Source organism: Oryzias melastigma, linkage group LG22, assembly GCF_002922805.2.
Source record: "Oryzias melastigma strain HK-1 linkage group LG22, ASM292280v2, whole genome shotgun sequence".
Classification (NCBI taxonomy): domain Eukaryota; kingdom Metazoa; phylum Chordata; class Actinopteri; order Beloniformes; family Adrianichthyidae; genus Oryzias; species Oryzias melastigma.
The window spans coordinates 22,903,054-22,924,977 of record NC_050533.1 but is presented as its reverse complement, the minus strand read 5'-3'; the positions used below and the strand labels follow the sequence as shown (position 1 = coordinate 22,924,977).

General features: G+C 42.7%; 1 protein-coding gene across 1 annotated transcript in view; it reads right to left on the bottom strand.

The window, feature by feature from the left end:
• Positions 1 to 3,955: 3,955 nt before the first annotated feature.
• Positions 3,956 to 21,924, bottom strand: part of ccdc88c (coiled-coil domain containing 88C) — a 67,477-nt gene continuing 49,508 nt past the window's right edge. The window contains exons 26-31 of the mRNA XM_024266932.2: positions 21,585 to 21,868; positions 9,121 to 9,198; positions 8,359 to 8,466; positions 7,580 to 7,714; positions 7,281 to 7,510; positions 3,956 to 5,812 (exon numbers count right to left, since the gene is read on the bottom strand). Of these exons, the coding sequence (XP_024122700.1) occupies positions 5,054 to 5,812; positions 7,281 to 7,510; positions 7,580 to 7,714; positions 8,359 to 8,466; positions 9,121 to 9,198; positions 21,585 to 21,868 (1,594 nt within the window). The 3' untranslated portion in view covers positions 3,956 to 5,053. The remainder of the gene's footprint in view (positions 5,813 to 7,280; positions 7,511 to 7,579; positions 7,715 to 8,358; positions 8,467 to 9,120; positions 9,199 to 21,584; positions 21,869 to 21,924) is intronic.

Here is a 21,924-nt window from a genome sequence, read left to right as displayed (position 1 = left end):
GAAGCAGTTTTATTTAAAAAAAGTCACCATAACTTAAATAATACTTCAAATGACCTTTGTCTACATAGGAGGCAGGCATGTAACATAAAGGACTCAATCTGATTGGTCAAACGCGTAAAGGTCTGTTTAATTTGTTTAATATTTCAAGCTGCTATGAGATTGATTTAGCATGCTAACATTTAAAGCAACCATTTAATTTGAATTGTTCATATGCAGCATATGTATCACACAGACTGTTACAGCAATGACAATAATGTTGCAATTTTTTTTTTGAGTGAGCTCATATCGAATGGTTAAGGTTAAGGCTAAGGTTAGGATTACGGTTCAGGTTAATGCTCCAAATGCTTCACGATTGTGGCTGATTTAGCTGCATGACAGCTAACAGGACTTCATTAAAAACTGCAAACAGTAGCATCATTTTGCTTTGGATTGACATAAAATTCCTGAAACAATGCAGGAATCTGCATCTTGGCTGCACCTATTATGAGTCACCAACATGAATTTCCATCAGCTTCTGATCTGGAAATAACATCAGCCTTAAGTTACCTTTGACGTTCACTATGTAGGATGACAAATGCAATTTAAATACTTTTTGTATTTTTATTTTGGAGTATTTTGCCAGAAAAGACAACAATTCGCCAAACATTGTTTATATTTGACTCTTGGTAGCTCCAAAAAACAAAGTCCAAATTTTCCGCTATTTCCACATAAACAAAAGCCTGCTGCCTCAACCGGAAATGACTGAGCGATCATATACCGAATGTTAAAGTATGTCGTGCTTATAGCCTATTCATGAGATTAAGTCTCAAAGTTACAAGATTTAAAATGGTAAATTAAAGAGATTTACATGAGAAAGAAACTCGTAACATTCTTTCATCTTTGGGTGCTCCTAATAGTCGTACAATGATGCTCGAGGAGTTAGGAGGAAATAAATTGAAATTCCCTGGAGAAAGTTACAGTTGTAGAAGCAGCTTTTAAAAATTCAAGATGGCGGCCTCCTCCTCGGGTCAAAGGTCAGCTAAAGTCCAGTTGTAGACTTAACCCTTATATGAAATTTTTTGAAAGTCATTGAAATAAAAAGTGTTATTTTTCCATATTGTGCAAATAAAAAAACTAAAAAAAGTAATTTCAAAACTTCCGTTGGATATCCCTAACACATGTTTTATTTATTTATTTATTTTGAGTCCCATAAGAGATTTTGGCCTCATCATGTTTCCTGCTGGATGTCATAATTTGGGGTGGGGCAGTTGTTCACTATTTTCCATGGTTCATTTTCACCAGACGCCAGGAGTGTGCACATTTGTTGAGTTATTGACTGTGTGGTGGGGGGTTTCCATGTCATTCCAGCTATCATCCAGTAGCCCCTCCCACTGATTGGATCTTTGCTTAGGAAGATTTGTTTACACCATGTTAGACTGAGTTGTGCACAACAGTTGTGCAACGATGCAGCATCCCTGAAGTCTGTTACAGCAGAGCTCTCCAACCTCCAGTTATTCAGCAGCAGGCGGTGAGACAGGGTGATGAAAGTTTGATATTAAAGCGGACAGCGGCTGCTGCGTCAGCGTTTCCTTTCTGCCATTAACTCAAAGCTCCTGACAGATTTTTAACTTCCCAGCCAGCGTGGACTCTGAGAGTCTCAGGAACTTTCTTCTACAAGTATTTGATCAGTAGGAGGAAGTTTGGCTGCATGACTACCCAGAATGCAGCTCTTCTTCATCATGCACGGATTGCAATGTTTGCAGCTCTGCTAAACAGGATGTCTACTGATCAACAAATGTGAGAATTTTTTAGTTTTTCTCAACGACACTTAAAGTCTAGTTTAAGATTAAATGTAGTGCTGGGCGATATCGTGTATGATAGAAATCATTTTATATCTCAAAAACGATATACATCACAAAAAACCACAATGAAGTACATTTTCACTTATTCTCTTAAATGACAAAAATGTCATTCCTTACCTTTCTCTGACTTTATTTTATTAAGTAACATGTAACTCAGGGGAGTCAAACTCAATCGCACAGGAGGCCAAAATCCAAAACACACCTTAGATCGCAGACTGAGCTGGATAAACATTTATGGAACACTAAAACTACATTTTTAAAACTTTAAAACCATAACTTTTTAACGTTACTTTGAATAAAAACAGGAAGGATTATTAATCTAGAATAAATAAACTTTAACACCAGAGCTCCAGTAATAACTTTCAATATTTTACTCTCCATAAAAATATGTTTTGTCAAAATTATACAAGTTAGAAATGAGCACAAGATAACATCGGGCCATTAATAAGAATAAAATAAAATGATCTGGAGGGCCGGAAATGATTATCACCATGGGTGGCTGTGGTGCAGCGGGAGGACAGTCAGCTCCTGATCGGAAGATTTGAATTTCCATCAGTTTTTGTGCTGGTTTCACGTAAATACGTGCGAATAACATCGTCCACATTTTAAAAAATAAAACATGAATAAAAACATCGATGAACAAAGCCAGCATGCTATTCATGAGTTGCTAGCTCCCACGTTAGCACAAACTTCACGGTTCCCAGACAGATTTCTCTCTATTAAAATGTGATTCCTGTCCTGTGATGATGTCAGTCAGATTTTTATGTTATTAAGGTTGATGAAGTTGATTGTAAAACATTGTGTCCCCTTTTTGTGGTTCTTTTCATACTCATTCAGACCTCCTCCATTCATCACTCGTGAAGACTCGATGCAGAGTAATGCCGTCACGTGAGTTCCAATCCAGTTACATAAATCAAGTGTTCGGCAGTGGAGCCACCGTCAGTGTGTGAATGATTCCGACTGTAAAGCGCTTTGGGCCAGTAAGGAAGGAAGGAAAGGGAGAAACAAGTGTACGCCATTTACCCAGAGGGCCGGATCCGGCCCCCGGGCCTTGACTTTGACACACGTGATGTAACTTAATAATCACAAATGAGAAACCTTTTTTTAAAGTGCACAAAAGTTCCAGGTTTTGTAGTAGAAAAACAATTTTTTGCACAGAATTCAGCAATAATGATAAATAAATAAAAACAATAGAAGAAAAATGTCACGATAGACACTTTTTTATCATGTGGAGGATCATGTGAGTCTCACATGATGTGTACGTATCGTCCAGTAGTGGTCCGTCCATTTCAGAACCGAGCCTTCAGGCTTCCCTATCATACAAGTTCTCATATTGGCCTCTTTGTCGCTCTTCATTGTCACAAAATTCAATTACTTGGCCAGACAGAAGTGCTGGAAGGCTGAAAGTGGCGGACAAATCATTTTCCCTGCCGAGAGGTTTGCTAGTTTCAGGGTTGGTCGGCCTTTTTTAACAATATCCAGTTTTTCTGGGAAAGTCCATGGATTACGCAATAAATCAGCAACATAATCAACTTCTCCGTCTTTTTCTATTTTTAACTGCAAAACAACGAGTAATTCAAACAAATGTCGCTGAAGGCTTTGAAGGCCCAAGGCTGCAGTTAAAAAAATAAAACTGTTTGCCGCTTCTGGCTCTACTTATGATCCGGTCCCCATTATGCCAAGTTTAAATGTTTTCCGGCAAACCCTGCAGCTTTCTTCCCACTAACTGGATTTTAACACCAGGAATAAACCCATTTACTTGCAATTTTCCATTTTCCTGCATCGACGAGCTGTTAGTAAGTAGCTAACGAGGGCTAAAAAAAAAAAAGAAAAATCAATAATCAGTCTTTATGACAGCGCATCCTAATGTTTTGTGACAGGAAGTCGCACTGATGAGAAAAATCTACACCCATCCACCAGAATTTGAAACAATTTAGAGTTTTTTAAGGCCTTATTTAAGTTCTATTTTTAATGTCAGACTTTTTGTGTGTTAATAATAATAATAATCAGGATTAACAGCCTTTAACATTAACCCTAACCTGCAGAAGGTTCATTTTCTTAAACACCGATGGATCAGTTCATACCCACAAATTCTAACAGATGGACAAACTCGCTTCAAAGTTTTAAAATCTTTATTACTATAAAGCTTTTCTCAGCAGAATCAAACTAGCAGCCTTTCAGACACGAACTGGACTCATCACAGCAAAGCAGACAGTCGAACAGCAAGAACCTCCTGCATCCTCCACACTTTCTCAGAGACGGACAGACAAAGCAGGTGTTAATCAACACAAACAGCACGTTTGTCAGTTTTTGGTATCAAAAAGTCTTTAAAATCACAAGAGCAGTTCATAAAATGTAAAAAAAATGTACAAAAGTTACAGGTAAAATAATTTACTTGAGATGAACTCCTGACGGACCTCCAGTGTTGCATAGAGTTCAGGCTCCAAATTTTACAAATTCATCCTCACACCTTAGAGCAGCTGAAAGATGGAGCCCGGGGGGGCGGGGCAGTCTGAGTGACACAAAAGGTATTGTACCTTTTTCAAGCGTTAACACGATCAACATCATTCCAGTAGATTTTAAAAGAGAAAAGCGGCTCTCCTCCGCTTTTCTCCTTTAAAATCTACTGGAATGACGTTTATTGTGCTAACAATTGTTAAAGAACATAAAAACTGGAGCTCTGGTGTTGAAGGGTTAAAAGGCTGCAGTTATGAAACTCTAGGGGGCGGGGCCACATCTCTCTGGTTGCATCTGAATGTCTTAAATTCAAATAATCCCAAATGGTGCCAGGTCAGGTTAGTGTGCAGCAGTGGTTTCCTCACAGATGAGCAAAATGCGGCCCGGTGGTTATAAAAGCCACCAGCCGCCCTCGGGGGACTGAGCCTCGTGCACGTGACGGTAGTGTTTGGCTCGGCTGGAGCGGCGTCTTCCAGTAAACCGTCAGAGTGTCGGAGTCTAAAGATGGAGGGAGGAGGTTTGTAATTACCTCTTTTGCTCTCCCTCCTCCTTCTCCCGCTCCTACAGTCTTTTCCAGTGTTTGCTCCTAACGGATCAAGAGGGGAAAAAAAAGGGAAAACCGTCCTCTCTTAGTGTCCGGATGGGAAGAAGCGCCGAGTCAGCAGTGAGTCAGCGTTCAGTGTTGGGAATGTGGCGTGTGTCTCTGACCACACAGAGGTTTTCTCAGGCCTACGGGTGTGTTTTCACTCCAGGTTTTAGACACATCCGTATTCGTACCACACAGTCTGGGGGTCATCGTTGGGGTCGGGGGAGGCCGGCGTGCTCTTGGGTCGCTCTACGGAGCCACACCTGTCCTTAGAGTGTGGGGCGTCCCCCGCCCGGCCCTCTCTCTGGAGGGGGCCCGGCTCTGAAGCTTGAATGGAGTGAGACGTGGACACAGCTCTGACCGGGGTTACCATGGCGACCTCCCCGCGGTGGTGGTACTGGGAGGAGGCGCCGTTCCGGGAGGTCGGGGTCCTCCCCCTGCTGTTGCGCTCCCTCTCGGTGTACCTGTCCGTCTGCAGGGTCAGGGAGGGGGAGTGGTGCAGTGGGGGGGTCAGGAAGCCGTCGTCCTCCTGAAGGCTCGACGGGGAGGCGTAACGGGCGGAAAGCGGGCGTTCCCGTCCGTTGGGCCCTCTCTCTGGCCGCCGCACCACAGCTTCGTGAGGGGAGGAATCGTTTCCTCGGTAACCATCTGGGCGGTTGCAGCGCAGCAGATCAGCAGAAGCCAAGCTGAAGGCTCGGCTCAGGGATTGGCTGCTCCTCTGGGGGGCAGGCGGGTTCGAGGGGAGGGATTGGCCCGCCGGCTGTCGAGGGGAGGGCTTTACACTCTGGCCTGGCCTCTGATTGGATGGCTGTACAGTGGGAACCACATAGTTGGTAGGAGTTGCCTGATCTTTGCCAGCGGCCACCGAGGAGGAGGAGCTTCTACTGAAGTAGTCCACCATCAAGTCCTCTCTGCTTCCTGTGGAGACCTGGACAGGAAGTAGAAGCAGGATCATCATCATGAGAGGTCTGACCTTCATTCAGGGTCCAGGAAAGGACGACATCTCCAATAAAAAGGTTTAAATCTGTAAAAATATATACGTTCTGGTCCCTAAATCAAATGTTTCTTTGTCTTTTATGGAGCTCCAAATAGACTCGTTTCATGGTGACATCAGACAAAATAGCAACAGGGCCGGAAATCGGAATAGTTAGTTTCGGTGTTTGGGTTTAGAATAGTTTTACGTAACCAATAAAAGGTAACCTTACCAATTTTTACAGAAAAATGTACAATAATTATTCTATGAACGTCCTGCTGAACTGTATTTTCATTTCCTGTCTTAGATCGTTCTCAAATCTAAATACAAATTTTAATAATCCTTCAATATTTGAGGTTCTATTGAAAACATTGACCGTTCATTTGAGCAGATTTTATTCTAACAGGTTCTATTTTGCTTGATGTTATTTGTACATATTTTAAGTGTGATCAGCACAAAAACTGTTGGAAATTCATGTTGACCACACGTAACAGATCCAAATTACAGCATGTTGGCCACACATTTTTTAAACTCACCTAAAGCTAAATTTAGGGGGTAGTTGTAGTTTTTTGTGGCATTTTAAGGGGTAATTGTAAAAATAGGAATGTTTAACAAGCGGCACAGCGAATATTATAAGGTCTGTTATGAATCCACGTATTTTCAGCTTTCAAAATAAGAGCGGCCAAGACAAAAGTTTAGCTCTGGCCGTACGCATTTAGAAAATATGTGTGATTAATAATTTCCTTTATATATTTTGACGGTTTCAAATTATCCTTGTTTACCTTTATTATCCCACAGGGATCAGACCCGATTATGAGCAACAGCAAAGGGGAGCTACGTCAGAAAATAACGCAACAGTAATTTGTTTTTCTGTATTGTTAGACATGTTGAAATTCTTTAACTTTATCTCTGTTTTTAGTGATTTTGTGAACACAGAAATGAAAGCAACTTTAACTGGACAGAAAAGATTTTCTGCAGCTCTACGTCTCATCCCTGTCGTGGAAAGCTAGCGTTAGCATAAATTAAAAGAATAAAATCTGAATTACCTACATAATCAAACAAGCAGCTTTCTATGAAGTAACCTTCATCTAACTATGACCGGGTTGTCAGAGAGAAATAATCCACGACTCGTTTGATGTTGTGGAAGCAGCTGTGGAGCACTCTGCACGAATACAACCAGGTACGACATTTATAAAATAAATGTACAAATGTCAGTTATAATTAGTTAGGTTACCTTTTATTATTTATGTAAAATCGCTGTAAACAGTGCTCAGCTGTCAGCTTTGCCGTTCTAAACACAAAAACTGGAGGTCACATGACCGGCGATGTGTTACGACGGTAAAAGGGTCCATCCTCCTCATTTTACAGACCACGCTTGCTTTAGCTCGGACTCTAGTTTTCAAAAGGGAGGGCTGTTTCTCACCACAGGAGGAGACTGCAGGTTGCTCTCATGCAGAAACTCCTCCAGTGTCACCATTTCACTCCCAGGAGACGATGTGCGTGCTCTGGGCCGAGGCCCGCCCCCGCGCTGTGGCTGGGCTCTCTGCGGCGTGTGGTCGTATGGGAGGGTGGAGCTGCGGGACGGGGTCTGCGAGTGTCCCGAGAAATCATCACTGGAGAGGCTGGCGGAGCGAGGCGGCCGGTCTGACGTGTCTGAGGAGGTAACAGAGGGCTCGTCATCTCTGAGAGGCATTTCCAGACGGCGGAGCGTTCTCTACACACCTCTGCAGGCGACCGGCGACTCCGAGCTGGACGTGTTGTGGCTGAAGTCTGCCGATCCGGGCCCGCCCCCCAGGTATCCTTTGGGGCTGAAGACACAGTCAGGAGTGTCGTGGCGCAGGTCTTCTTCAGACAGACCTGCGGTTATTTTAATCACATCCATAAGTATTTTTAGACTTCAGATGATTTTTATTTAAAGAATTCGCTCCGATCATCTTTTTAACTTATGAGAAAGTGATTTTTGAATTGTAATTATGCAGTTTCTAGACAACTTGTGTAGTTTTCTAGGACATAGTTTCTGCAGAGCAGCAGGAGTTCAATAGAACATCCCCTCTGAGTTGTGGATGGAGATATGGGCATAGAGGAAGCCCTCCCCCACTTCCCATTATCCATCTGTTTACGTGCTCTCCCGTAAGCTACAGTCCCTCATGATGAAACTAAAATGATCAGCAATATAATTTCTATCCAGCCGTAAAGTTTCGATCCAGATTCCAGCTCAGATGAGGACAACAAAGACGTTCATGGATCTATTTGTCTACAAGTGGATGCATCAGAATGGAGCTTGTGGCCTGCCAAGCATGTCACAAAAGGACAATTTCCAAATGTTTTTTTTTTCATTTGTTCCTGATTTACAACAATTTGACTAAAGAAATACTCAGAAACAGTTTTAATCTTAGTTGTCTTTACATAAATGTCCTCCATCATGAGAAAAATGGAACAAAAACATGTTAAAAATGGTTTTCATTGGATTAGGTCTTTAAAGAAGTCAGCAGCAGGTTTACCTCTGGGCCTGCGAGAGGAGCCTTGTCCCGGTCTGGAGGTACTGCTGAAGCTCTGAGAGGATGTCTGGGGGGCGGGGGTGGAGCTTAGGTGCATACGCTGGATCAGAGCTGAAATTAGAAAACAAAAAACAAGCTTTTCATTCAGATATGAGCCAGATTTTTCTGTATTTAGAGATAATCTAAAATGTTGTTTTCTAAAACTGTTTCTACTGGAACTGGTGGTTTTATGTGGTTTATCAGATCAGATCAAATCCCACTCAGACATAGTTGTTGTGATGCGGAGAACTGCAGGGTTCTTTCTGTGGACCTCTGAGGTTTTACAGTAATTGTTCATTTTCAGCCAATTTTCTGATATTCTTATATTGTTTTCTAACTTCCAATCGTCTGAAGAATCAAACTTGTTTTAATTGAAATAATGCTTTAGTAAAACAGGGACAACAATCTGCACTCAAATCTACAGAAAGTTCTGGTCCTGGTCAGTTCTGGAGATTAGCTGACTTCACTTTTGCCGCTGCTGAAAACGACACAGATTTTCTGATTTTGGCTAAAAATGACAAAATCATAATTATAAGACAACAATAAATCAAAGATAACTGGAATGGGACTTTAAATGGTTTCTCTGTGAACACTTTTTAATCAGGAAAAATGTTGCTGTTTCAGCTTTGTGTACATTGTGTTGTTTGGATGCATTTTAAGGCGCCACAGAAACCTGACTTGCATACTTTTTTTTTGAATAAACACATTTGTTTTCACAGACGTTACCTTCGTCTCCGTTGACGCTCTCATTGCTGCTCCTGGGGGTGCTGCTGTGATAGAGGCTCTGGCTCCTGTCGGTCAAATCTGTAGCGCAGGGAAAAAGCAGAAGTGCCTTAATAGAGGGAGCGCGCAGGATCAGAAACACGAGGAAAGACGAATGCAGGAGCTGACAGAAAAGCACAGCGACTCTGCATGAACTCTGATCTCCTGACCTCAGAGTTCAGCTGCGGAACGCTCTGGCATCAGGAACCCAGAGCAGACAAACAGCTCCAGCATGGGTGGATTCTGGCTCAGAGCTGAAACGCTGGGACACCGATTCCCCACAGCATCACTGCTGCATTGTGGGAGTTTCAAGCAAGCCTCAGTTTATAGCAGCAAGCAAAGCAAACGTTTAGTCTTCAAAGTCTTGTTCTGAGTCGAAGAGGCTTCACAGAAGTTCAGAGAGCAGTTTTTAAATTAAAGAATCAGATCTAGAACAACTATTTTTGTCACGTTTACAAGAAATAAAAGTAAAATTTTGAGTAACACTGAAATTATTTTGAACACATGAAAGCTTTTTAAACCCTAAATAGAACACTGAATGTCACAGAAATGATAAACAACTGGGTTTAATTTTTACCAAAGTTTTAACATATTTAAACACTGGGAAAAAGGCAGGAAACCCCCAAAAAGCGTTCCGCCTTTTCTTCCAAAGGTGTCAGAGTCAAAACTTCATCCAGGAAATCTCATCAGTTCTATTTAAACTAAAAAAAGTATTTTTAAAAATCAATTTAGTCACCATTATCTTAAGTTAAGCTGTTCTACTTGTCTATGCTCCTATGACCGTCTCTCGTTTTCTTCTCACAGTCATCTTTACTGGGAATTACAGTGAAAACCCTTCCATGTAATCTACTGCCCCCCCCAAAAAAAACAAAAGCAGAACTTCTAAAACTTCAACAGAACCGGAGCCGTCCCAACCAAAAGGCTGAAGAAGGCAGGAAGCATCAACCGGCTTCCCGCCTCTGACGAGGAACCGGCTTGTGAGGCAGTGCTGCAGCAGACAGGCGGTGCTGTGGTTACCACGGCAACCGCAGAGAAACCTGCTTTGGAAGCAAAGCAGCTGAGAAAACATACGCAGAAAAAACAAACATTTGGAGGGAGTTGGGCGGGCGGGCCGACGAGCGCGGAGGCAACAATAAGAGCACGCACGTGCACAGTGACCATGAAGCTCGTCTGCACTCTACTTACGAGGAAAACAGTTAGTGTTTGTACAGCCTGTGTGTCTGTGATGAAGATGAGTTAGAGAGGATGAAGGTGAGGGGGGGCGGGGCATTAGAAAACTCCGTTGGATGGGGGGTTTGTTACGACGTCGGTCGGGACGTCAGAGGAAGACCAAAACCGCAGTCGTCTGGTGAGAGAGAGGGAACGCTGGGAAGGAGAGGAGGAAGAGGAGGAGGAGCGGGATGGGAGGAGCTTTGGTTGACTTTTACTGCGAAGAAAATTGAAGCGTTTTGGAGCAGTAGAGGCTTGGGGGGGACGGAAAAAGATGGAAAGAACAAAAAACGAGATTATTGATGAGAGATTCTTGGGAAACCAAACAACATTCCAGAAAACAGTCTGACAGGAAATCCTGAACTGATTTGAAGGTGAATCTGTTCTCTGTACGCAGTCTGTGTTCTGCTTCAATGCAAAGACATGGAGGAGGTCCATTCATAATTTTACAGACAAACAAATGCAAACCTCTGAGTTGTGGTGTGAATGTTTTCTTAGTAACATCCAACTGAATGGGGAGGTTGATCTGTACAGGTCATTGACTGTACAAGAGAACTGGACTAAGTGACCCGTCTCCCTTGTAGTTCCAAACAGGAAGTACCTGCTGGTTCCAAGACGCCAAAATCCCAAAGACTTCTATCGAGAAATAAATAACTGTTACTCAGTCATTCTATTTTCCAGAATAATCATTCTTACTCTGATACCTTTTATTACATGTTCCTGATAATCCTCTTTATTTCAGATTTTTTTCTCAAGTGCCAGTTATTCAGATTATAAACTGACCAATCAAATGCTTCAATAAAAGTATGTGGCGCCTCCTGGTCCCCACATCAAACGTTGGAAACATTTGACAGAGTTTGACAAGCAAAATAGATCACTTTCAAGTAGCAGGAGTGTGGACTTCCAACAAGCTCACTCCTGATTGGTGAGAGTGGTTACCACAGAAACAATGCCCATGTGCTTTCTTATGGGGTCCAGATTACCCAAATTTTACATTGACATGTTATCCATCCCATAACAAATGTGGATGAAGGTGGGCAGGATTTCATGTCTGCCACGGACTCTAGTGAAAATCAAAAATCATTGGAAAAAAAAAAAGTTCTGCACGCGGTCTTGTGGGGTCCAGATGACCCCACTCCCAACATCAACATACTTAGGACACAAGGCTTACGGACCCCTCCACATCACTTTCTTCGCTATGGGTGTCCCTAACTTGCTTACTGATGTGCTGATCTGCAACCCTTGGGACGCGGTACTGGATGTGGTACTTTTTGCGTCCCGAGAACCAGTTCGCGTCCAGTACCGGTACCCTAGCCCGTTACCAGTTCGTGTCCGGTACAGTGTCCAGTAAAACATCTGGTACCGGTTTGCGTCCAATACCGTTCGGGTATGGTACCGCGTCCGGTGCTGAGTTTTGAAACCGGTGCGCTCCGCTTCATGGTACTGGATCGGTTCCGGTTTGCGACCCAGAGGTTGGGGACTCCTGATTTAATGGGAACAGCCAAATGACGTCGAAATAATGACGAGTTGGGGACACCCAAAACATCAAAAAGTGACGCGGAGGGTTCTTTAGTCCAACGTCAACATGTGAGGAGTTGGGAGTGAGAATGTGCTGACTCATTACAATCTCTGCTTACTGATGGCACCAAGATAGTGGTGTTTGTATCCCCCAAAAATGGCTGAACTGAATTGTGTTTATTTGTTTGGATCCAGAACTAAGCCCTTTTCTATGGGTGATGTCACACTTGCTCAGTCCAGTTCTCTTATACAGTCAATGGTATAGGTTTTTTGGTTGTCCGGGTCTGTAGAGGGTTGTAGAGAAAAGCGGCTGCGTATCAAGGTGAGAGCAGGTGTGTCAGTCAGTTTCCTTGAAACTCATACAGTCGCCTCAAGGGACATCATAAAAATGGAACGTACCATTGTCGGGGATGAGGTGAGTGTATTGTAAAGTATTTGTAAGTATTTTTTTTTTTTAAACTTGTCCTGTCCAACAGCTGAGCCAGCAGATGTGGGCTGAGAGCTTCTTGTGTTGGGCAGATTTTACTGTCACAACAGGGATTTATTGAGTATAAACCCCTGTTGTATTTAATGCTAAACTTTATTTATATTGATTATGTTTTATTTTATTTATTTGTTTTTCTTTGTAGTTGGACCGGACGGAAAAAGGGAAGAGGGTGGGGGAGGGGTGGGGGGGAAGATAAGATGGCAACAGAGGGAAGCAACATCATAAAACAACCAGGACTAAGTGATAAACTAGAATGGGCGGGGCCTGTCTACTCTACACACACACTCTATAGTTACACACATACTTGTTGGCCAAGATAGTCTCCGCATTTAAACTAAACATACTCACATATACTATACATATACTACACATGTACTCAATTCAACTGTAACAGCAGCTCACACACTCCATCATACAAACCCATTCAGATAAAGACTTTCATTCTGTCACACAAACGGTTAGTGCTAAGGTGAGCTGATACCTGTGCTCAGGTGAGTGTTTATGTTTCACTGAGGTGGATGGTGATGGAATGTACTCAGGGGGAGAGCGCCCGGCCATCCCCACGCCAAGACCCCCCGCCGGGGCAGCAGCTGCAGCCAAGATCCCCCAACACCCGCCATGGAGCCGCGGAGAGAAACCGCCCGCCGGGCAATCCCGCCGAGCACCCAGACCGGGGCACGCGGGACCGCCGCAGAGGCCCCCCACACCCAAGAGCAGGAAGGCACAGGAACACGGAGAGTGCAGGCCCCAGCCCAGCCAGAGGAGCAGCCCCCCCACCCCGCCAGGAGGGCCAACGCGGGACCCCACCCCCGGAGAGCCCCCCAACCCCCGAGGAGCAGCCCATCACCACCCAGCGGCGCAGAGGACCCCCCCGCCCCACCCCAGGTACGAGCCAGGGCCCCCCAAGGGCAACCCACCCCACACTCCAGACAACCGCCCGCTCCCACCGCGAAGGCCCAGGGGGAACCCAAGAGAAACAGAGGCCCCAAGGAGTGATGTAAACAAGGCCCGACCAGGCACACCCACTGATGGAGTTAAGGAGAGGACTAGTTCTCGAAAGCAGGGACCGGATTCCGCACCACCGAGACCTGGACACCCCCCGGCTCCGATGTAGATTGATCCCCTGCTAAATCTCGGGGATCCCACTCCCGGCGTGGGGAGGAGACCGCCAGGCCCAGGAGACCGGCACCCAAGAGACCAGACCACCAGGCCGAGGTTCCCCGCACCCCCGCCAGGGATGGGGTAGGGGACAGAAGGTCGAAGGTCCCACCTTCCTTGTGTGATGCTTGCGTGTTTGCTTGTTAGAGTGTATGTTTGTGGTGTTAGAGGTGTGTGTACTAAAGGGGTGCGGTTAAAATTGGTGAGAAGGCCTTAACAGGGCATCTCCTGATTTCTCGCAGAGATGCCCCGTCACCCTCCCACCAGCGGCCCTACATGTCTATGGTGCGGTTAAAATTGGCGGAAGGGGCACTGAAAGGACATCGACTGTTTGCTGGCAGTGATGTCCAAGCACCCCCCCACCAAGGGTCCTAAATGTCTAAGGTGCAAATAAAATCGAGGGGAGGGGCAAATCCATGCAGCGGCCACAGGAGGAGGGCCACTGGCAGGTAGTCCACCCCCCGCAGCGCACTGCAATACAGACACCCTCCCCTTCTCCCTATTGCATGTTTGTATGAGGAAGGGGATATGTTGGGGTCAGTTGGCAGACTGACCCCCGATGGCAGACCCCTGTCCCCCCGCCCCCCCCCGCGCTGGGCCCAAGTTCCCCCAGCTCAGGTGTCTTACCCCCCGGGAGCCGACCCGCCAGGCGCAGCACCCCCCACCCCCCACAAGGAGGGTGGAGCCAAGAAGGAGCCAGTCCCAGGGACAAATCCGAGTCCCCGCCCCCAAGAGCCTCCCCTGTGGGTGTACTGGTCAGGCACCAACGGGACCTAGGCAGCCAGACCGGCCGCGGCCCCCACCGATTTCTCAGTGGAGAACCCGACAAGCCAGACCCCCCAGGTCCCGTATCTAATGGGACCCCCGCTCCCACAGACACCCCCCCACCAGACGGGGCCAGAGAGCCTGGACAGGTGTGCAGAACCACAGTGCATGCATGTAACTGTCAGGTAAGTTACCATCGCAGTGCTCACATATGTCTGAGCTTCTGAGACCCATCTTGAACATCCTCTGACCAGTATAATAAATTCTATGGAGAGTTTTGAATTGGATTAGTTGTAAATTTGGGCTTTTAGTCAGTTTAAAGGTGTTCAGACACATTTCTGTCCAGAAGCTTTGATCTGTGCTGCTACTCAGGTCTGCCTCCCATTTGGTTATTGGAATTGAAATGTTGTTATCTAGGTTGCATAAGAGTTTGTATATTTTGGAGAAAATCTTATTCATTGAAAGTTTAAAGAAAGAGGTAACTAGTTCTGGTAATTTTAAATCATTATCATTGTATTTAACTTTTTTAGTAATTATAGATTTCAGTTGCTGGTATTCCAAGAAGTGATTTATTCCATGTTTATCTTGTAGTTCCTGGGGTGTGATAAATCTTCTATCAATAATTAGGTGCTCTAGTAGTGTAAGTTACACACTTAAGACGTACGGTGTCCTTACACAACACTCTTGTCATGCATAAGGTAATTAGTAATTCATTTGCCCAAAGACGGCCAAAATCCACCGTAAGGATAGTAGTGACAAAGTTCTCTGCAGGACTGTGCTGTTAGTGTTCACAGCAGCCTTCTATTATACAGTCATGTTGGCGTCAGTGACACAAAACTACACAGGTTCTACGCCTTTTTAATGGGAGAAGTCAACCTGTCATAACAGGTGAGGAACTTTCATGTGAGGCTTCTCTCTTCTGTGGGGTGCCACAAGGCTCTATCCTCAGCCCTGTTCTTTTTTTCAGTATACCTGCTGCCATTCAGCAGGTATAATATGTGATTTCTGCTGCTTTTATCACTTGTGCTTTTAGCTAAAGCGAGTTGCAGTGATTTAGAGACAGTAGTACAGATTATTGTAATGTTGTGAGTTTTAGTCTCATTTTGTGCCAGTGTAAACAGCCTGCAGTGAGTCCAGAACAGAGCAGATGGATTTTTAATCGACACATCCAGCAGAGAACACATCCCTCCAGTGATCCCTGTTCCTTTCAGAGTTTAGTTTAAGCTTCAAAGCTATGAATGAACTCTTCCATCTCATATAAAGACTGACCGTTTTTAGAGTTTTCAGGTCTGGAAAGAACCTGCTGGATGTATCTAGGACACAACATAAACACAGTGGTAGCTGTCCGTCTTTGTTGGTTGCATTCTTTTTAGCTTATTTACTGATGTAATGTCTTGCGTATTTTATGGAGAACACAGAAAGTGGATCTGAGTTAAACAGATTCAGACGTGATTCCTTTTTACTAAACTGCAGTGATGGAGACAGTAGCTGGAATCAGATGTTCCAGAACAAACATGTCTGATGGATTTAAAACAGACAGATGATTCACAGTGGGGGAGACGTGAGTCATTCAACCTTAGCTTTGCTTCAGTGACCACTACTCATAAATCTGAGACCAAAGGGGCATCCCAACAGCCAAATTTCTCTGCTAAAGTCTGGCTGAAACAAAAATATTTGTCAATTTTTTCTTACATACGGTTTAAATGCTGAATTACATTTTAAAATGCACTCTGGATCTCAGGGAAGTCCTAACAACACAACAAAGCAGCTGGACACAAACACATCCACATCTCAGTCATTCTATCTGAGTGAGGCGTTGCTCCCAGGTGGAGCCGGGATGCTGGTCCACGTCTGCTCTTGAAAGCATCCCCTTCTTTTATACTGGAGGTGAGTCTTTATTAATGCACAACTACACATCAGAGAAGAGCTCACAAGTCAGAAAAGAAGAACTCCTACAAACTATGATGAACAAAAATCTGCATTTCTGTCACTTTTTTACCTTAAACTGCATCTTTCTTTTGCTATTAACCTTCCTCTGGTGTTAGCTTTTTTCTGCCATCTGTGGTGTTAGCGGGTCATTTTGGACCCATGTAATAAATCAGCCATAAAATACCCTAAAAATAATCTTTTATCATCCAGTGTTTTTCTTAACTCTTGTTTAGCTGGTTGGGCTCCCTTATCCATGAAAAGATTGGTTTTAATATTCTTTTGTGGCCTCCTGGGCCTTAGTTTTAACAGCATACCCCTCGTTTTCAATGTCTAAAAAATGGTCAAATGAACCTTCAGAGAAGAAGGCAACAAAATATTCAGTTGTTCTGTTACCTGACTGTAACTGAGAGATATTAAAACACTTTTTTTAAGTGTTCAACAAAAAAAAAAAAATGATTTCAATCTTAATATTATCAAATATAGTAACATCTATGATGTTTCGGGTCATTTTGGACCCGTATATATTTACTTCAAAAAAAGGGCAAAAACAAGTATTTTTTTTTCACACAATATAACTTTAATATTTAACAATATTTAACAATATTTTTCATGGATGCCGCTTGCAGATTTGCTTGTGAATCTGTAGGTTCCACGCATAGCTTGTTTTAGCATCACAGGCTGCCCAGATTTTTATGCCATATTTGCCTGGCTTGCTGGGCATGTATTGCCGGAATGGGCATTTTCCTCGGAAAGGGAGAAAACGGTCATCCACTGTCACCTCTGGCCCTGGGTTGAACATCAGTGGGAGGAGTTGCACCCATCCCTCCCAAACATCCCTGATGGGAGCAAGCTTGTCAGATTTTGCTCTGGTATCTCGATTGTCGAATCTGAGGACTCTTGAGATCATCTGAAAGGTCCGAAGAGACATTGTTGCCCGGAAAGTATTTCTGTCCGTTGATGCATCCCAGAGACTCTCAGTTGCCTCATTGCTGGATCTGTAAACTCCAGCAAGGAGGAGAACACCAATGTAGGCATCCAGGTACATCTCATCAATGTCTTTCCATGTGTTGCCATGGACGTCTTTCCCCTCAAGGTTTGTCATAGCAATTATGACTTTTTTTTAGTGACAATGGCAAAAAAAGATCAAAGCACTTCTTGATGTCACTTACTCTTGTCACAGCAAACCTCGTGACCCCAGGGGTCATTTTGATGATGTTTGCAGCAGCTGTCCTTCCATGCACATCAGGAGGAACTGTACTCCAACGGATGTTGCCACGTTTGGATTGGAATGATTCAGCAGGAGCAGCTTCAGCACTAGTGACCTACTCTTCAGACTGATCAGTTGTGTCTGTTTCTTCCAATTGGTACTCCACATCATCTTCGTTCTCAGAGATCCGCTCATCTCCATCGCTAAAATCCTGTGTGTCCTCTGCCTCATTTGCAGCAAAAATGTGATCCAAAGCTTCATTTACAGTTAATCTTCTCCTCAATGTTGCATCCTGTGAATTGAAAATGTGTACTCTGCAAGTCACCACTTATATACACTCAAATGGCTTGACGAGCCTGGACATGTCTCCCCTTGTTCTCGCAAAAAGGCAAAGAGAAAAGCCCCTAGATGAAGCTCAAGTGGTTGGGGGAAGAGGCTGTTGGTTGATTGTGTGTTTATGATTTCATTTTTGGCATTTTTTATTGTTTTATGATCAAAAATTTTAACCGGGTCAAAAATGACCCGAACACCACAAAAGTCATTTTTTTCACCAGAGCACTTTAAAATTTAGTAAAAAAAATAAAAATAAAAATATTTTGATTAAATGGAAGTCCCTGACAAAGTCAAAAAGTTTCAACGCAAAAAACAAATGTATGAAGTACTTTTATGCATGCTAAAACTCAAAACGGGTCCGTAGGGACCCTAACACCATAGGAAGGTTAATGACAGCTGCCTCTGTCCACGGTCCTGAATTACAACAATTATGCTTTTCTCTCCCTTTCCAGTCTTTGAACTGTAAAAATTAGCTCATCATACAGCCTACAACTTTGCCCCATCTCCTTATTCTCTGGTGATCTGAAAGAGCAAAGCTTTGCTCATATTCCATCACTCCTAACTATTAAATTGGGTGACAGTACAGTTCCAAAAACCAGTGCCGTGGAAATTTCCCATATGTCTGTGAAAAACTAGTGTGCGTTGATGCCAACTAGATTGGCAAATATACACCACAATGCACTGGGTTTGAATGATTGGCAATTAAAAAATAATATTTGACTTATTTTAAGTTTTTATCATTAGAACATAGTGAATTCATAAATTGTCTTTGCAATTTCTTAATATTTATCCGATTTTTACTTTGGCAAGTGGCTGACATCATATTTTGAATTTTTAAGTAGTGAACATGGTATCTAAACTGAATTAAAATCCACAGCACTATATAATCGTGTTTTATAGTTTTTAGGGGTCGAGGCAGGAGTGGGAAAACTACTGCTGGGGGCCATTTGTGGCCCATTAAACCATTTAATCTGGTCCGCCAAGCTGTAATAAATGATCTTTATTAATGTTTTAATATTCCCTGTAATTCTGGCATCACCCTATAGATGAAACACTACAAATAAATTGTCCGTTGTCGTGTTTTCGTTATTCTGCATTCATGCATTGCTGGAAGATTTGCAGTTTTTTTCTGACGTTCTTGTGCGTTTTTCGAGTCAGTCAGTCGTTTTTCCAATCATTCCAACAGCACATGAACGCAAACTTTCTTTAAGTTTGCATTTTTCCCTGAAGGTCGTCAACCCATCTGTGCTATTGGCACTAAAATGAGAACAAAGCTTTAATGTTTTAATAATTAAATAATGTTTTATGCAGATTCTGTTATTCCTTTCTTTTATGAGGTGGATTATCACGCATTTGTTCATAGTTCGGCCCTACTGTCAAATTTTAGAACTGTTTGTGGAAAAAAGTTAGGGAGTATTGAGAGAATTCGGACATAACCTACAACCGACTTACTCCAAATATAAACACAAAGTTTACTTATTAAAAATAATTCCCATAACAAGAAGTTTCAAAAACGAACACACGCGTAGTTTGATTGACTCCGAGTTTGGTTCAGTTTCAGTTTGCTGCCTCTTTGAATCAGGAAATCTCTGACAGCAGAAGCTCAGCGACCAGAATGATGATGTTTTGAGTGTTTCACTGATTAAAAAAAATGTTTTTTAATTGGGAGGAGCTTTCAGAAAGAAACCTGAGTCAAAGTTTCCTCGTACTTTTGTGTGTCACAGTTATGAGCTTTAAATATTTCAGCTTTTTAGGTTGCTTATTTGTTAAACACAAGTTTAAAAATAATCTTCATTGTTTTCTGCAGCTATTATCTATAATAAATATTGAAGTTAACCCTGAAAAACAGTGTTTGCTGCAGTTTAACAGGTTTAGCAAGAAATGTATGAATCTTTATAGCTTGATCTTTTATATTCTCATGCACAACATGTTTTTATGACACATGTTTTTATTAAGGTCTTCTTCATTTCCTGGTGTCCCCTTAAACTGCTCATCTGTTTATATATTTCTAGGAAATATATATAAATTTAATTCCTAGAAAAACATTTTAGGAAGTTTATACTCAACTACTAAAAACAGAATAAGTTAATAAGTACTGGAAAAAACTAATCATAAAACTGTTTTCTTTTATTGCATTTTGGAGTGTTCCAGTGTGGTTTTGTCAGAGTTCACGCCTGAACATCATCAAACGTAAGTTAATAAAAACAGAGCTTTGTTTGGGGGTCCAGACCTTCAGCAGCAGAACGTTGGCTGCGTCTAATGAAGGAAAACAAAAGGCTGGACGCTCACCAGGAAAATGTTCTCCTTCTAAACTCAACTTCCTTGTTTTGTTTTTACATTAATCTGCTCCATCCATTCAAGACCTGAAGCACGTAGTCTTAGCGTTTCAAAATAAAAGCCTGTCACTGTAAACAATGAAAACATGGGAACTGATGGAAGACTTTTACTGCAGATGATGTTACTGCTGCCACATTTAAGTCAACAGTTCAAACAACATAAGTTAACATGTTATTCCTAAAAGCTCAGATCTGACTTTTTATTTTTGAAAAAGCAATTTATGATGAAGGGGATGTTTTTCAGAGTCCTCTTTGTATTATTGTGGATTTGTAATGAATAATGAATGTTTTCATTGCATTTTTTCCTGAATTAGTCATTAATTTTTCTTATTAATTCACAACTTTAATATAGAGATAGTTCTTTCACTGCTGAATGATTAAATGTTACATTTTTCTGAGGGCCATTGTTCACCAGTCATTAGAGCAAAGAATACTGCCCTCTACAGGCCCCGTCAGGAACACGCAGCACTACAGTGATCCCCCACAGGGGGCCAAAATCTAAAACACACCTTAGGTCGCGGACCGAACAGGAGAAACATTTATTCAACACTCTAAAATTAAATTTTTAAAACTTGAAAAACTGTAACTTTTTAACATTACTTATGAATAAAAACAGGCAGGAATACATTATTCCAAAATAAATCAATGTAAACCTTAAATAACTTTTAATATTTACTCTCCATAAAAACATCTTTTGTTAAAATATACAAGCACAAGATAACATCGGGTCATTAAAAACTATAAAATTTAATTATCTTGAGAGCCTGACGGCTGAATCCATTCATCGACTTCACACTAGTTCTAGAAATACCCTGCAATAGGTGAGATTTCTAGAGTTATGCTTTAGATCCTTTTAGTATTTATTTATTCATTCATTTATTTTTTCTTTCATGGTGTGGCGATATGTCGATGTGTGTTTGTTTTTGTGCGTGTGTGTGGAAGGGTGGGGCTTGCGGGTATTATCTTTTGCTTTTAAAATGCTATATATTTTTTTTTTATGTTAAGCACTTTGAATGAAATTCATTTTTTTTTAAAAGTGCTATACAAATAAAGTTTGATTTGATTTGATTTGAAATGTTTTTGGTGTTTAAGGCAGTTAAACTCCTCACTACACACTTTAAAGACTTTTTATAGACAGACATAAACTTTTCATACTTTTCTCTCATGTTTAAACTCTCAACGTTCAAACCTTCAGACCGTGAAAGGTGAATTGTGTTATAGTGAGGAAACACTGTACTACAAGTCCTCAACATTTTTAGCTGTTGGGCGTCTGAACAAAACCATTAAAGGTGGATCCGACCAGATCCTGTCCTCTCTGAACTTTTCAGGACCAATAGTGTTTGGTGTCTCATCACAATAAAATAACATTTAAAAAAAAATGTGCTAGGCTGTTAAAAGCGTAAAAAATACACTTTTAATTAAAAAGTCCTAAAATCCAACGGCCCTCTGAACACATCACAGCCTTTTCTGTGTGCTGGAAGTTTACCTCTGCTGATGGGTGTGAGGGTGGAGGCTGGCCGGGAACTCATGCTGTGGTTGCTATGGTTACTGCCGCCCTGTGAGTCACTCCCAGTCCTTAGGGAAATAGGGGGCGGGGTCTCAGGCGGGAGGAGGGGGGGTGTGGCGGGCAGGGGGATATCTGGGACGCTCCTTGCACCCTCCCTCTCCCTGTTGGGCGCCTTGTCTCGGTCACCTCCCCGCTCTCGGCTGCTCTCCTTTCGAGGTTTGATCAGTTTGGCTAAGGCTTTGGCTCCGGACCACTGACGACTCCTGCAAAGACACACATGTCATCCACACGGCTGGAACAAAGTGTTTAAGTTGTGGCT